The sequence below is a fragment of the Maylandia zebra genome, linkage group LG18, assembly GCF_041146795.1.
Source record: "Maylandia zebra isolate NMK-2024a linkage group LG18, Mzebra_GT3a, whole genome shotgun sequence".
NCBI lineage: Eukaryota > Metazoa > Chordata > Actinopteri > Cichliformes > Cichlidae > Maylandia > Maylandia zebra.
Window position 1 is genome coordinate 4,662,832 of NC_135184.1, and position 15,485 is coordinate 4,678,316.

The following is a 15,485-nucleotide window of genomic DNA, read 5'->3' on the forward strand; positions in this document are numbered from 1 at the left end:
AAGAGGGAGGCAGCTGGAGATGGGGAGGGAAGGAAGGGAGGGGCAGGTGACCCCTCCCTGGGGCCAGCTCCCCCGCTGACCCCAGTAGGCACTCCCATACTCCGCGACCCGCCAGGGAAAGGGGGCCCAGGCCCATTGTTGGGTCTAAACTCAGACCCCGCTGTATCCAAGACTTATTCCCATGAAAGAAAAGCAAGGCAACAGTGTTCGATCGATTTCTTGCGCAAGGGAGGCCCCCTCATCTGTGTCCAGCACGACAATGAACCCCGATGATGGCCTCCTCTCGCTGCCTTTTATTGACAAACTTCAAACAATAGTTTACAAAACACCTCCCCCTGCAACCCCCTTTGGTTACAAAGACAAGGCACTGTATGTAAGTGTGTGTGTGTGGGTGTTATGTGAGAATGTGTGTGTGTGTGTGTGTGTGTGTGTGTGTGTGTGTGTGTGTGTGTGTTGATCAAAGGGTCATAAAACCTAAAAGCAGGAACAACATCCTTGGTCATAAAGAGGGTAGTCTTCCCCCACACCCAATGTATGGTTTACCAAAGATAACACAGTGAAACCATACAAAGGGTAGGAAGCTCTACCAAACATCAAACAGATCTTCAAAAGGACGTTCCTGTGATAAAACACTTCAACCTCCCACCCAGAACCTCGAGAATCTGGGGATGGGAGGAAAGAAAGAATTCCTTTCACAGAGTTAAAACAATGGACTAATGGTAAATATAAAAATGACAAATGTTTAACTATTTAATCTAACACCCATCCAGACCGGGGCCCAGCGCAGCAGCACCCCCCGGCCCCACAGAGCCTGGGACAGTCCACCCAACCCCACCACAGAGAAAACTGCACCCACCCCATCATCCACTCACCTTCCAGACTACATGAGACAATAGACGCCCAGGCTGAGATCTTCCTCCACCTCTCCTGTAGCTCCCCCTCCTGCAGAGAGTTCCTGAGGAGAGGAAAGCTCCTGCAAGGTGTGTCAATCTCCCCCACCAGTTGAAGAGCCCCCCAGGTGGCTCGACGCACCGGCGGCACCCTGCGCCAGGGATGGGCCCCCATGCACCCACCCGCCCACAACCCCGGCAACACACAAACCAGGACCCAAGGCCCCGAGGCCCGGCCAGGGCCCCAGCCCAGAGACGGAGCGCCCCCAGAACCTCACGCCCATCCCGGACCCACCCAGGGGCAGACAGGCTACCAGGTCAGTAACCCACGTCCGTCAGCACAGACCCTCCCCTAGCCCCGCTGCACGCAGCCACGAGGAAACAGTCACCCGAGAGCCAAAAGAGCCCCCAACCGGACACGACCGCCACCCCGGGTTGAGCCCCCCAAGGAAGATGCTTCCGGGGAACCCCCCGACGCCCTAAGCCTGTCCCTACCCCCACACCAATCACAACAGTGAAGGTGGGACCAAACTATGACCCCCCCACCCCCACTAGGTGATGGAGCTGATCAAAGGAGCCCAGAGCAATTGATCTGATGTGGTGGCAGAGGCTGTATCAAGACTAATGTAATCTAATAGATAATTTCTATATTGGTTAGAATTAAGATTATTTTTATTTTTCCACTTCATGAGGACTGTTTTCTTGGCTATGCATAGGGCAGTGAAAACCATATGGGCTATATTCTTTTCTGAAGTGACATTATCTAAGCTGCCCAACAAACACACTAAGGGGGAAGTTGGAATGTTACATTTCAGACACTTTGATAAGTGTCTGAAATGGAAAAACTGGAAAAACTTAGATACAGAGTTCTCTCATCACAACAAAAATTCTCTGCGACTTGGAACCCATTTATTGACTATATAAAAACGTATTTTCCAGATGAGTGACATACATTTTTTGTTTTTTTTGTTTTGTTTTGTTCTGTTTCTCTTTACATGAGCCTCGGGTGGGGAGGGAGGGGGGTTTCTTTTTGGGTTTTTTTGGTTTGGTTTTTTTTGGTTTTTTGGGGTGGAGTTTTATGTATAATCGGAACATTTTCATTTTATATTGTGACCATGATTTGTGTAAAGCGATTCAATTAAAATAAATAAATAAATAAATAAATAAATAAATATAGAGAGCACACTTTTGCGTTGCGGTTAAAGTTCCTTTGAGAATTTGAGGTCCAAGATGTTGGTTTTCTTTTTAACAACAGTTGGATGAGTTGCCCATATAAAGTCTTTATATATTCAGAGGTATTTAAAGCTGTCCACTGTTTCCACAGCTGAGTTATTCATGAGTACTGGCAGATGAATGCTCCTCCACCTTCATGTAATTCACAATAACCTCCTTTCTTTCTGAGATATTCAGGCATAAATGCTTGTTTTGGCAATAGTTGTCCAGGGCTGTCTCATCAGCAAGTGAACTCAATCCTGAAAACCTCTCAGTTATGTTATTAGCCATTTTTTCCAAGCTGTCATGGGTGTAGAGTGAGTGTAGGAATGGGTTCAGAGCACAGCCCTTTGTCTGTTATTTGTACAGTACTTAGTAATTATATGTCTGTAAAAAGCATTTTATAAATAAACATACTGAGGTTTAATCAGCTGTGTCACCAGATGAATCAATAAAGGGATTTTCTCTTCATTTTTAAATCTGCTTAGTTTATTTTTTTTTTTTGTTTTAATTGACAGATATGGGTGAAATTCTTTCTAGATAATTACCGTGATTTTCTGACATTTTGAGAGTTTCTGACATAAACACTGATGCAGTGTTTAGAGACAAGCAGGAAACCTCAGTGAAAGACTCCTGGTCAGGGTTTCTGACTGCACATTAACAAATTATATACCATTAAAAGACCATTAATGTCAGCTTGACAGTCATACATGTTATAAGAAACAGCAAAGTGTCACAAACAATAAAAAAAATACTTACAATTACCAAAGCTCAGCAGCACTAAATTACAGTTATCAGAGCATATCAGACTGTAAATTCTGCCATCAGAGGATTTAATTGTCTGCCATAGCTGCAGAAGTGTTAAAAACACATCTCTTGGCTTCCTGTAATGAGTCACTGCCCCATAAGCCCCTCCCCTCCCGGTCTCTGACTCAGCACCTCCTGTCTGTCCTCATGTTCACTTGTTCCCTCCCCTTCTGATCTCCACTTTGTAGATGAGTGTAAGCAACATGTGGCAATCTGTAAGAGCTCACAGGCCCCATTCACAGCAGCAACACATGTTGTTTAGATCAGAGCTCAGACCAGTTTCAGTTATAAGGAAGTGAAACTCACACAGTCACTGACACAGAGAGTAGAAATGGCGCAGAAAGGAGTTCAGCTGGACCAGGAAACTTTCTCTTGTTCGATCTGTTTGGATCTACTGAAGAATCCGGTGACTATTCCCTGTGGACACAGCTACTGCATGAACTGTATTAATGGCTTTTGGGATGGAGAGGACGAGAAGAAAACCTACAGCTGCCCTCAGTGCAGACAGACTTTCACACCGAGACCTGTCCTGGTGAAAAATACCATGTTAGCAGTTTTAGTGGAGCAGCTGAAGAAGACTGGACTCCAAGCTGCTCCTGCTGATCACTGCTATGCTGGACCTGAAGATGTGGCCTGTGATTTCTGCACTGGCATAAAGCTAAAAGCTGTGAAATCCTGTCTAGTGTGTTTGGTCTCTTACTGTGAGAAACACCTTCAGCCTCATTATGATGTGGCTCCATTAAAGAAACACAAGCTGGTGGAGCCCTCCAAGAAGCTCCAGGAGAACATCTGCTCTCGTCATGATGAGGTGATGAAGATGTTCTGCCGTACTGATCAGCAGAGTATCTGTTATCTCTGCTCTGTGGATGAACATAAAGGCCACGACACAGTCTCAGCTGCAGCAGAAAGGACTGAGAGGCAGAGAGAGCTGGAGGTGAGTCGACAAAACATCCAGCAGAGAATCCAGGACAGAGAGAAAGATGTGAAGCTGCTTCAACAGGAGGTGGAGGCCATCAATCAGTCTGCTGATCAAACAGTGGAGCACAGTGAGAAGATCTTCACTGAGCTGATCCATCTCATCCAGAAAAGAAGCTCTGATGTGAAGCAGCAGATCAGATCCCAGCAGGAAACTGAAGTGAGTCGAGTCAAAGAGCTTCAGGAGAAGCTGGAGCAGGAGATCACTGAGCTGAAGAGGAAAGATGCTGAGCTGAAGCAGCTATTGAAGCAGCTCTCACACACAGAGGATCACATCCAGTTTCTACACAACTACCCCTCACTGTCAGCACTCAGTGAGTCTACAGACTCATCCAGCATCAATATCCGTCCTCTGAGCTACTTTGAGGATGTGACAGCAGCTGTGTCAGAGGTCAGAGATAAACTACAGGACATTCTGAGAGAGGAATGGACAAACATCTCACTGACAGTCACTGAAGTGGATGTTTTACTGTCACAACCAGAGCCAAAGACCAGAGATAGATTCTTAAAATATTCAAAGGAAATCACACTGGACCCAAACACAGCACACACACAGCTGTTATTATCAGAGGACAACAGAAGAGTAACATTATTGTTTTATGACGAGTCTTATTTTGATCATCCATACAGATTCACTTCTTATAAACAGGTCGTTAGTAGAGAGAGTCTAACTGAACGTTGTTACTGGGAAGTGTTGAGGAGAGGAAGAGGAGTTATTGTAGCAGTTGCATCTAAAAATATCAGGACAGCACAGGATGAATGTTGGTTTGGGCACGATGACCAATCCTGGGCATTAGATTGCAACAAAAACAGTTATATATTTTGGCACAACAACATCCAAACTCATGTCTCAGGTCCTCAGTCCTCCAGAGTAGGAGTGTACCTGGATCACAGAGCAGGTATTTTGTCCTTCTACAGCGTCTCTGAAACCATGACTCTCCTCCACAGAGTCCAGACTACATTCACTCAGCCGCTCTATGCTGGACTGAGTCTTTACTATAATTATGGAGATATTGCTGAGTTCGTCACACTGAAATAGACTAAAGTCTTTCATATTGTGGGTTTAAATCTGTATTTTAGTTTCATCATTGTTGTGACATTTTGGCTGTGCACAGAGATCAGCTGTAAATCAATCATTATGGGTGTTACCCCAACATCTTCTAGATGTTGAATGATGTTATTGAGCGTTTTATAACGAGCTGTTCCTAAGTCTGTTTAGCCATGGAGGCTATGACTGTTCATGATCATTTTCATCTACAAAAACATTTCACTGCATAAAAAGAGCTGATCTCTAAATGAGTAGTGATCATCACTTTATACACTTGGAAAGAAATGTATAACTGGAAGACTAACTTTTCTGGGGGGTAAGTCATGACAAATGAGGTATTATGAAACTCTAGTTTTAAGGAGTAATCAAGATGAGATTGTCCGTTGTTTTTAAAATTCACTACATGAAGAAATTTAATATTATTATAATTACAAATAAAACGTTGAAAAAAACGTTTTTTTTTCTGTCTTCATTCCAGGGTCTCAGTCAAGTATGATAGGAAAAGTGCTAAAATAATCTTGAGGGAATAACTGAAGAAATCTTCCTCCTAAAACCCCACAAAGTTCATGTTTAGACCAGAGGAAGATTCATCAGTCAATCTCGTACTTGTTGATTTTTAAAGCAATGTTTTTTTTCTTTCAATCATTATATAGAGAAGTTTTTTTAATATGGGTCATCATGGACAAAGTTATTAAACATTTTAAAGCACTGAAGTGTTTTATTTCATATTTATAAACTGCAAACTTATCAGTTTTTCCCATGGTCTCTCAGTGCAGCATCAGCATTACTGGTTGTGACTCACAGCCTCTCCGTGCTAGATTTTTCTTCTCTTCAGTCAGATATGGACTGCTCTCTTAGCCTGCCGGTGTGAGATTTGTGAATCTCTGGGAGATGAATGATTTGCCCCCCCTTCATTTAACAAAAACACCTCCTTTGTCTTGAAGACATTTCGGCATAGATGGTTGTTTTGGCACTACTTTTCCAGGGTTGTCCCATCTCCTGTCATAGCTATTGGTGAAAATATACGGACATATGTACAAATGTGGATAAAAACAAATCCAAACAAAGAAACAAACCACAAAAAAACCAACAAACAAAACTCTGATCACTGGTGTAAAACAACAGTTACACAGAAAAAATGATCCAAAGGAGACACCTGGTGGACAACGACAGACATGACAACAAGAAAACATTACAACATAAAGTGCCTTGACGTAACTGTTGTTGTGATTTGGCGCCAAATCAATAAAAATGAATTGAACTATATAAAAGAATCAAGTTCTTGTAGAGAACTGGTTTCAAGTGGGTAAATTTGTGGAATTGATCTCATTTTGTGTGCTGCAGGAGGAAAATAGTGGCACAGTCTACAGCTTGGACATGGACATTACTTTTTTTTTTATTTTAAACAAAAGGATAAGCGTGAGATGGTAAAGTGTAAACTGTGTCCAGGACAGAAACAGCTGCATGATCCTGCTAACACAACTTCGCACAGACAACCTGCACAGATGGCATTTTAACACTAAGCTAGCCAAGAACCAAGAGTGACGTTAAAGCTGAGCAATGCTGACCCCAGCACAGCAGCCAAACTCTGAACTTCAACAGGTAACAAACGTGTAACCAGTCAGGTTGCAGCCTTCGTTTCTATCTGTTCTTGTTTCTAAAGTAGAATTCACAGTGGTTTGATTGCTTTAAAAAATTCTTGCGGTGGTTTTCATCTTTGCATTTTGTTGTTGGCTTTGTGTTTGTGATGGCAAGCCACACATGGTAAGCTCCACACCTCACCACTAGTTTGCTTCACTTTAGTTTACTTTGCAGTCCCTACTTTAAATATATTTTATTTATTGTCTATTATATTGTTTCTTTATTAAATTAGTTTACCTTTTCCATCACACCTTACAATGTTTATATGGAGTGCACCCATATCAACACTGCATGGTCAAATTTATGTTTTATGTTTTATTAATAAGTCTTTTTGTTTGAGATACCTGCAGGTTTGGATTCTCCTTCCTGGTTGGCAAAAGGCTGGGGGATCGGAAGTACTGCTGACAGCCTCATTGGACTGAACAACATGCTTCATTGCCAGGGGGTGTTTGAGTTTGCTTAATTGTTTTGTGTTAGGTAGTTATAGGGCAGCTATTTTGCTTCCCCCTCGTGTGTCATAGGGTTTAGCTAAGTCAGTATTTAAGTTCCCTCCTGTTACATTTCAGCTTGTTAGTCTTATGGTTCAAAAATGAATGATGTGAAATACATTTAAGACATGATACTTCATACAGGTCAAATATTTCAAGAATAATGTTTCTCAATGTAAAATTGTAAAGAATCTTTAGATAGGATACAACATTTTGTAAACAGGTACCTCAGAACCTGCTGAGCCGTGCCTCTCTTGTACTGTTACATGGATGTAAGCGCACGTCCTTGTAAAATTTTCCACAGTGCTTCTGCTAAATCAACCAAACAAATACATGTACTCTTGCAAATTATAAACAATCCAATTGTTCCTTTAAAAAGCAGCACAAACAGATAACAACAAAGACTGTCGGATCTTTCCAAAGTTCTCATTCCTGCATTTCAGTGCTTCCTGGAAAGAGTTTTGGAGGAATCTACTCTTTATGCTGACAAAGTAGGTCATAAACCTCCTCAGGCCAATGTTGCTGCCTGTTTCTTTGATTGCTGTTTTTAGATTGATTCCGTTCTGCAGCGCTGCATCTGTGACTGATATCATTCCACCCCTGCGCTCTGCAATATTTGATGCATGTGGAGGATTCTGCTGTTTCTGTTGCCCAGGATGGCTACTTGTTTTACATCTTTTATTTCTGTATTGCTCCCTGTGGAAAACATATCTGGATTTTCTTATTGTCCAGATTATCAATTGTGTCTGTGCACTTAGTCTTACATTTGTCGTTGATGTTAACCAGCTCAAAGTAGCCCAGGTCATTGGTGAAGCGACTATCTGTCCGCCACATATATCCCCTTCTCTCCGTAAACACAGAGGTACTTGAACTGTTTTACGTGGTCAATTTTAAAAACCTTCTTTCTTTTTTGGGCATTTATTCCTCCATTTGCACCAATGTAAAAGACAAAATAGTAATCTCTTGCCTTAACCATCTTCTTATATCTATTGAAAGGCTTTAAGGCCTACAGCACTGTGCAACTGTGCAAGGCCTTTCTGTGTGATTTGCATGTTGTCCTTGTGTTTATCTCTGGGCACTCTGGCTTCCTCACAGTCCAGAGACATGTAGTTAGTGGGGTTAGATTAATTTGTGATTCTAAACTAAACTGTGTGTATTGGATTTCACTCTGAACCCATTAACTGAATCAGAATCAGAATCAATAAAATATTCTGATTCTGATTTAGTTGTTCAAATAGTTTATTCACATAGTAAAGAAGTTGTTACTAGTATAAGGATATATTTTCTCAAATAAAGAGAATTTCATCATCTGCAGTTCATGAAAAAAAGTGTCACATTAACAACAAATCAGTAAATTCACAAATTATGGAAACAGTCTCTTTTCAGCTGTAGATGTACGCTTCACATACAGTTCAAAGACAAGCATGAGGGTGCACACTTGGGCATCTTTTATTTTGCATGGTTATACCATTGTGGATTTTGCTAAATAAATTTGCTCAAGAGTATTTCATATGTTTGACATCCAGCAAAAAACTTGATTTTTACTTTTGCTTTGTTCTTGCTGACTTTTTCACCTTTACTTGAGTAAAGAAGTTGAATCAGTATTTCTACTTTTACTTGAGAATTTCTAACACTAGCATCTGTACAGAGTATCTGCTCAGAATGTCTGCACTTTTGCTGCTTCTCCTGTAGACTTTTGTGCAAATGTAGACTTGGTATGTACATTTCCCCTCTACATAGAGTTTATTCATAACCAGGCGAGGCAGGACCAGGCGACGACAGCGTGGAAGCCGCAGATGGAGAAGCAGGTGGTGGCACTGCAGGCAACGAAGACTGGACGGGCCTCTCGGACCCTCCAGCGGAGGCAGGTGGCTGGACGGGCCTCTCGGACCCTCCAGCAGCAACAGGTGGCTGGACGGGCCTCTCGGACCCTCCAGCAGCAACAGGTGGCTGGACAGAAACTCAGGCCTAAAAAGACAAAGGAAGCAAAACCAGACACATTAACATGAGACACGGACTTTCAAAGTAAAAATGGAAACATAACACAGAGACGCAGACTTGACATGGGGATACAGCAGACAGGGGAGGCAACACAGAACAGAAACCAGCAGGTACAACTCAGACAAAGAAACCAAAAGACTAGAAATGATAAATAAAGGCAAAAATCAAAGTACAATAATAATGAAAACTTAAACCTCTGGGTCAACGACCCAGGCACCCTAACAATTACAATTCAGTGTGACTGACACTGAAGGTGATACTGGTCTCATACTATGTCCTGTGCAGGATCTGTACAAGCCTTTCGATGTGATTTGCATGTTGTCCTTATCTCTGGGCACTCTGGCTTCCTCAGAGTCCAGAGACATGTAGTTAGAGTGTCAGTGGTTATTGAAATGAATAAAATGATTAATTTAGCAGATGTAGAAGATAATTTTTAAAAAGTTTGAATAGTATTTTTAAAATGTGAAAAATGCTCCGTTATAAAAAGTGTTAATGACACACAGTCTGATAAACCTCCCACTTCCTCCCACTCTCTGACTCAGCACCTCCTCTCTGTCCACATGTTTCTGTGTTCCCTCCCCTTCAGATCTAAACTTTGAAGATGGGTGTAACTGTGACACCGGTGCGGAAAGGCTGAGTTTTATCTTTCTCTTATCTTCTTTCCACAGGTGATTTGTGTTTTTTAAAGGAAGGAAACCTTCCTCAAAACGGGCAGAGCAATGGAGCCGCCGAGGGAAAAGCACACGAAACAAAACTGTAGAATTAAAAATATAATTTATTATGTTTAAATAGTTAAAAATATAAAATGAATTAAAACAACCTTGGCCAAGGGAAGACACAATAAAAATCAATAACACACAACATTAAAAGTCCAGTGGAATCCACCACGGCCTAAAAGTCACAGAAAACTAAGAGGTCCAGCGTAGTAGTCAAAGAGGGAAACCCAGCGGAGTCCTCGCCTTCCTCCCCGCATTCCACGTCCTGGTGCACTGAAGAAAGGGAGGGAGCGGCAGTCACTATTCCTTTGGCAGTTTACTTTATAAAAAGGATAAGTCAAAGACTTACCCGGGTGGGCAGAGCTCTCAACTCCGCCCGCCGCTTCCTCAAACTGCAATCGGCACCGCCGTCTCACTGCTTCTGTTCTCCCGCAGTGCACGAGCTGGCTCTTGTCGTTATTGCCACCAGACTGCCGCTACGCGTCCCTAGTCGCTGGTCATCTGCCTTTTTTTCCTCTGATCGTTTCCCCTTTCCAGTCGCTGGTAATCTCTCTTCCCAGTCGCTGGTCGTCTGCTCCATCTGATCATCTCTACTCTCTGATCGTCTCTCGCTCTCCCCTCTGATCGTCTGTGTCTTTCCTCTGTCTGTCTCGCATTCTCCGTGTTACATTTTCGTTGAACACCGGCTCCAAACCTCTTATGTGTCCTTGAGCACTCTGTAAATTACCTTTTCTTTTCTCTCAGGTGTGTCCAATTAGTAAAAACGGGGGAAAAGGCGGAGTCTCTCCAGGACAATTTGCCGGCAACTAAAACATGCAAACTAAATAAAACACTGCACAAAAATATAACCAATGCATGCAATATAAAAAATAAATATGTACACTTCACATTAAAATACAGCACAGCAAAACAACGTCCGTCCTTCCCTGGATGACATAACCAGCATGTAGTGACGTGGAATAGCTGACAGGCCCCATTTACTGCATTAGTTTCAGTTATAAGGAAGTGAAACTCACACAGTCGCTGATACTGAGAGGAGAAATGGCGCAGAAAGGAGTTCAGCTGGACCAAGAAACTTTCTCTTGTTCGATCTGTTTGGATCTGCTGAAGAATCCGGTGACTATTCCCTGTGGACACAGCTACTGCATGAACTGTATTAATGGCTTTTGGGATGGAGAGGACGAGAAGAAAGTCTACAGCTGCCCTCAGTGCAGACAGACTTTCACACCGAGACCTGTCCTGGTGAAAAACACCATGTTAGCAGTTTTAGTGGAGCAGCTGAAGAAGACTGGACTCCAAGCTGCTCCTGCTGATCACTGCTATGCTGGACCTGAAGATGTGGCCTGTGATTTCTGCATTGAGATGAAGTTAAAAGCTGTGAAATCATGTTTAGTCTGTCTGGCTTCTTACTGTAAGGAACACCTTCAGCCTCATTATGATGTTGCTCCATTAAAGAAACACAAGCTGGTGGAGCCCTCCAAGAAGCTCCAGGAAAACATCTGCTCTCGTCATGATGAGGTGATGAAGATGTTCTGCCGTACTGATCAGCAGAGTATCTGTTATCTCTGCCCTGTGGATGAACATAAAGGCCACGACACAGTCTCAGCTGCAGCAGAAAGGACTGAGAGGCAGAGAGAGCTGGAGGTGAGTCGACAAAACATCCAGCAGAGAATCCAGGACAGAGAGAAAGATGTGAAGCTGCTTCAACAGGAGGTGGAGGCCATCAATCAGTCTGCTGATCAAACAGTGGAGCACAGTGAGAAGATCTTCACTGAGCTGATCCATCTCATCCAGAAAAGAAGCTCTGATGTGAAGCAGCAGATCAGATCCCAGCAGGAAACTGAAGTGAGTCGAGTCAAAGAGCTTCAGGAGAAGCTGGAGCAGGAGATCACTGAGCTGAAGAGGAAAGATGCTGAGCTGAAGCAGCTCTCACACACAGAGGATCACATCCAGTTTCTACACAACTACCCCTCACTGTCAGCACTCAGTGAGTCTACAGACTCATCCAGCATCAATATCCGTCCTCTGAGCTACTTTGAGGATGTGACAGCAGCTGTGTCAGAGGTCAGAGATAAACTACAGGACATTCTGAGAGAGGAATGGACAAACATCTCACTGACAGTCACTGAAGTGGATGTTTTAGTGCCAGATCCACAACCAGAGCCAAAGACCAGAGCTGGATTCTTAAAATATTCATGTGAAATCACACTGGATCCAAACACAGCACACAAACAGCTGTTATTATCAGAGGACAACAGAAAAGCAACATTTATGAAGCATCAACAGTCTTATTTTGATCATCAAGACAAATTCACTGGATGGTTGCAGGTCCTGAGTAAAGAGAGTCTGACTGGACGTTGTTACTGGGAGGTGGAGAGGAAAGGGAGAGTTATTATAGCAGTCGCATACAAGAACATTAGTAGAGCATGGTGGAGGAATGAATGTGCCTTTGGGCGTAATGTCAAGTCTTGGGCATTAGATTGTTCCAAAAACAGTTCCACATTTTGGCATAACAACATTCAAACTCCTATTTCAAATGTTGGGTCCTCCAGAGTAGGAGTGTACCTGGATCACAGAGCAGGTATTTTGTGCTTCTACAGCGTCACTAAAACCATGACTCTCCTCCACAGAGTCCAGACCACATTCACTCAGCCGCTCTATGCTGGACTCTGGTTTTACCACAATTTTGGAGACACTGCTGGGTTCATTAAACTGAAATAGACTGAAGTCTTTCATATTGTAGGTTGAAATCTGCATTTTAATTTCCATTTTATTTTCTCTGCAGCAATATTGTGGCATTTCTGCGCCTGCACAATGGTCAGCTACCGGTTGGATATTATGGGTGGTACCTGAGCACCTTGTTTGTTTCAGTGGAGCTCTTTCCTGTTACTCTTTAGCCTTGTAGCCTATCACTGCTCGTGATTATTTTCATGTATAAAAATATTTCTCCATATGAAAATCTAAAATTTTTTGTGCTCTCTGTATTTGTATTGATGGATTTGTATGTTGTTTTTTCCTCTTCCACTTAATAAACCTTAACAGAGAAATAGGCTGGGTTTCCTTTATGACAATTGTTTTTTCTCACCAGTTTGTACATTTTTAAACATATCTATGACTACATTTAAAAGTTTTTGTTTAATATCTGAAAAAAAACCTGGTATTTTTTATTAGATACTAAAAACACTAAATATTTATATTTATTTATATAATATATAAAATACTGAAAACTTTGTTTCCTTCTTAATATAAATTACATTTATATTTTCCTGTTTGGAAGACCAAAGTTTTCAGGGGGATCTAAAACCTGATTTTGTTCATATGTTTCTTGTCGTGATGAAACATATGAACAAACCGAAGACTATTACTATAAAGAAAACTTTGTTGAACAAACAATTTTTGTCCGTCTTCATTCCAGGATCTCACTCAAATCTAATTGAGAAAATGTCAAACTAATCTGAGAGAATAACTGAAGTAGTTATCATCCTGAAACACCTCAAAGTTCAGAGTTCATGTTTTCACAAAGGAAGATTCCTCAGTCTGTGAACTTTTCTTTTACTTGTTGGCCTTTGAGGTCTCAGGTGCTTTTTAAAGCAGCAGCTGTGTCCATGGTCCGGGTGAGTACAGGTGTTTTGCCTCTGAGCAGATGTCTCCACCTTGGGGCGGAGTCACCACACGCTGACGTGTCTCCTCACGTGCGGGCAATTGTCACAAACAATAAAGCGAAACAGCTTTTAATTTGAAATATGGACTCAGATCATAGTGACATGGTGAGAAACACCCTAAAATTCTCCATCCAATACACATTTTAATTATATATTTACTTTTGGTTTTCCCTGTTGCTGGTTAAAAAGACAGTTACACAACTGTGAAACTGGCAGCAGCTACGTGAATGTTTTCTACTTTTAACTTTTCCAATAAAAGTGTCAGTACTTGAGTCACTCGGACAGTGTTCTTGAAATATTTGTCACATTTGTTCATTTTTAATTTTTCCCATTATCACTTGTGTCTATTTGTTTGTCGAGACTTTTCAAAACAGTGTCATCGTCTGGACCGGGCAGGAGAGGCTCAGAGTGCTGGATACCATCTGAAATGAAGATACACAGAAAAGGTATGTGAAACTTTCATGGTCTTAATAAAATAAATAAACAAATATTACTAATATTACTAAGATTTTAATTAAAGCTTTGAAGTGTATTTTCAGTGGTACAGGAAGAATTTAAGGTCCAAGCGCCACAAATTTAAATGATTAAAACTAAAAGGAACTAGCTGATGTCTGGTCCTCCTAGTGATCCTCTACCTGTGTGAATGGGTGGATGACTGGATATGTAAAGCGCTTTGGGGTCCTTAGGGACTAGTAAAGCGCTATATAAATACAGGCCATTTACCATTTACCATTTTACCTAATCACATGAGCCAAGGGGGTCAAAAGGCTGTGAGTGAATGTGAGTGGGCGTTAAGGCATCTGGGAAAGGATCTCAAAGATATAATCTCTGGATTATAGATGGCAGACAGTTGGTGTCGTAAACCACCACCTCTGTTCAAAGTGGACATAGATCGCTTCTTTCACTCCTTTTTCAAACCATGTTCACATTTGTTTAACACATTTCGGACAGAGAAGACACATGAACAGCCTTGAGTGCAATGAATGTTAAAATCTGAAAATGAGATCATATTATGATGTTGATTGGCTTCATTTGTTAACGGAAATAAAATGTATGGTACAGCTGTAACATTGTAGAAGAAAATGGGAACTTGTGCCACAAAACAAACAAACATACAAAAACATTTGCTTACTTTGAAATGGAATACAGCAACAGAAAAGTCAGGACAGGGCCATGTTTACCACTTGTAGTGGGGTAGATTTGGTGGAGGTTGGTCCATACATGTGTCAGTGAATGCAGCATGAACATTCACCTCTCCCTTACCTGTTAATCAGAGGTTGTTATAGTGGTGCTTTGGTCCACTTATTCGTGTTCAGGGTGGCAAAGATTACAGGCTGTATTGCAGACCGGATTCATTTCCCCTGGCAATTCCTCACTCTGTATAACTGTTAAAGGGTGGTAAGTAGGATCCTCATGTGTTATCTACTGTTTGGCATATGGATGACCCAGGATGACTGTTTTCCCTTTTTTAGTACAGGCCTACACATTGCTGCTGTCTTGTTGTAGCCTTGTTGTTGGTTTTCAATCATTTATGGACTAAATCCAAACTTGACACCAAGTTTGCAGATGACAAACTTGGTGTCAAGTTTGTCATCTGCTCAAACTAGGAGCTCAGATATGTATTAAGGAGTGAGGAAAATGAATGAAATGATAAGGAAACATACAGAAACTTCAGTTAATGAAGATGACACTAAAATCAATCTAAAGGCTGGAGAACCTGGGGGGCCTTGAGGTGACTGTTGTTGTGATTTGGCACTATGTAAATAAAATGTAATTTAATTTAATAAGCACTTGGTCTTCTGAATATGGATCCATCATAAAAAAAAAAACAAAAAAAAACAAAACAGCATGTGGCAAAAGCAATAACAGAATGAAAAGAATGGGTGTCATTACTTTACATGTTTAGACAGTCTGTTCCAGTTGTGCTGCAGACTGTTTAAGTCAGGGGTGTCAAACTCAAATACACAGTGGGCCAAAATTCAAAACTGAAACAATGTCGCAGGCTAACGTTAATATTTATTGAAATATATTTATTCCTCCAGATA

The 15,485-nt window shown here is 41.7% G+C and overlaps 2 protein-coding genes across 2 annotated transcripts; both read left to right on the top strand.

Moving 5' to 3' along the window:
* Nucleotides 1–3,210: 3,210 nt before the first annotated feature.
* Nucleotides 3,211–5,562, top strand: LOC106676976 (tripartite motif-containing protein 16-like). The gene has a single exon (XM_014414608.4). The coding sequence runs from the start codon at nt 3,241–3,243 to the stop codon at nt 4,921–4,923; it is 1,683 nt and encodes a 560-aa protein (XP_014270094.3). The 5' UTR covers nt 3,211–3,240; the 3' UTR covers nt 4,924–5,562.
* A 5,173-nt stretch (nt 5,563–10,735) lies between these two features.
* LOC112431529 (tripartite motif-containing protein 16-like) lies at nt 10,736–12,817 on the top strand. The gene has a single exon (XM_076877114.1). It carries the CDS (start codon nt 10,820–10,822, stop codon nt 12,497–12,499), a length of 1,680 nt encoding a protein of 559 aa, XP_076733229.1. The 5' UTR covers nt 10,736–10,819; the 3' UTR covers nt 12,500–12,817.
* Nucleotides 12,818–15,485: the final 2,668 nt, after the last annotated feature.

What these genes read in the sequence shown, in the direction of transcription:
- LOC106676976 (XM_014414608.4), top strand. Translation starts at nt 3,241, where the DNA reads ATGGCGCAGAAAGGAGTTCAGCTGGACCAGGAAACTTTCTCTTGTTCG.
- LOC112431529 (XM_076877114.1), top strand. Translation starts at nt 10,820, where the DNA reads ATGGCGCAGAAAGGAGTTCAGCTGGACCAAGAAACTTTCTCTTGTTCG.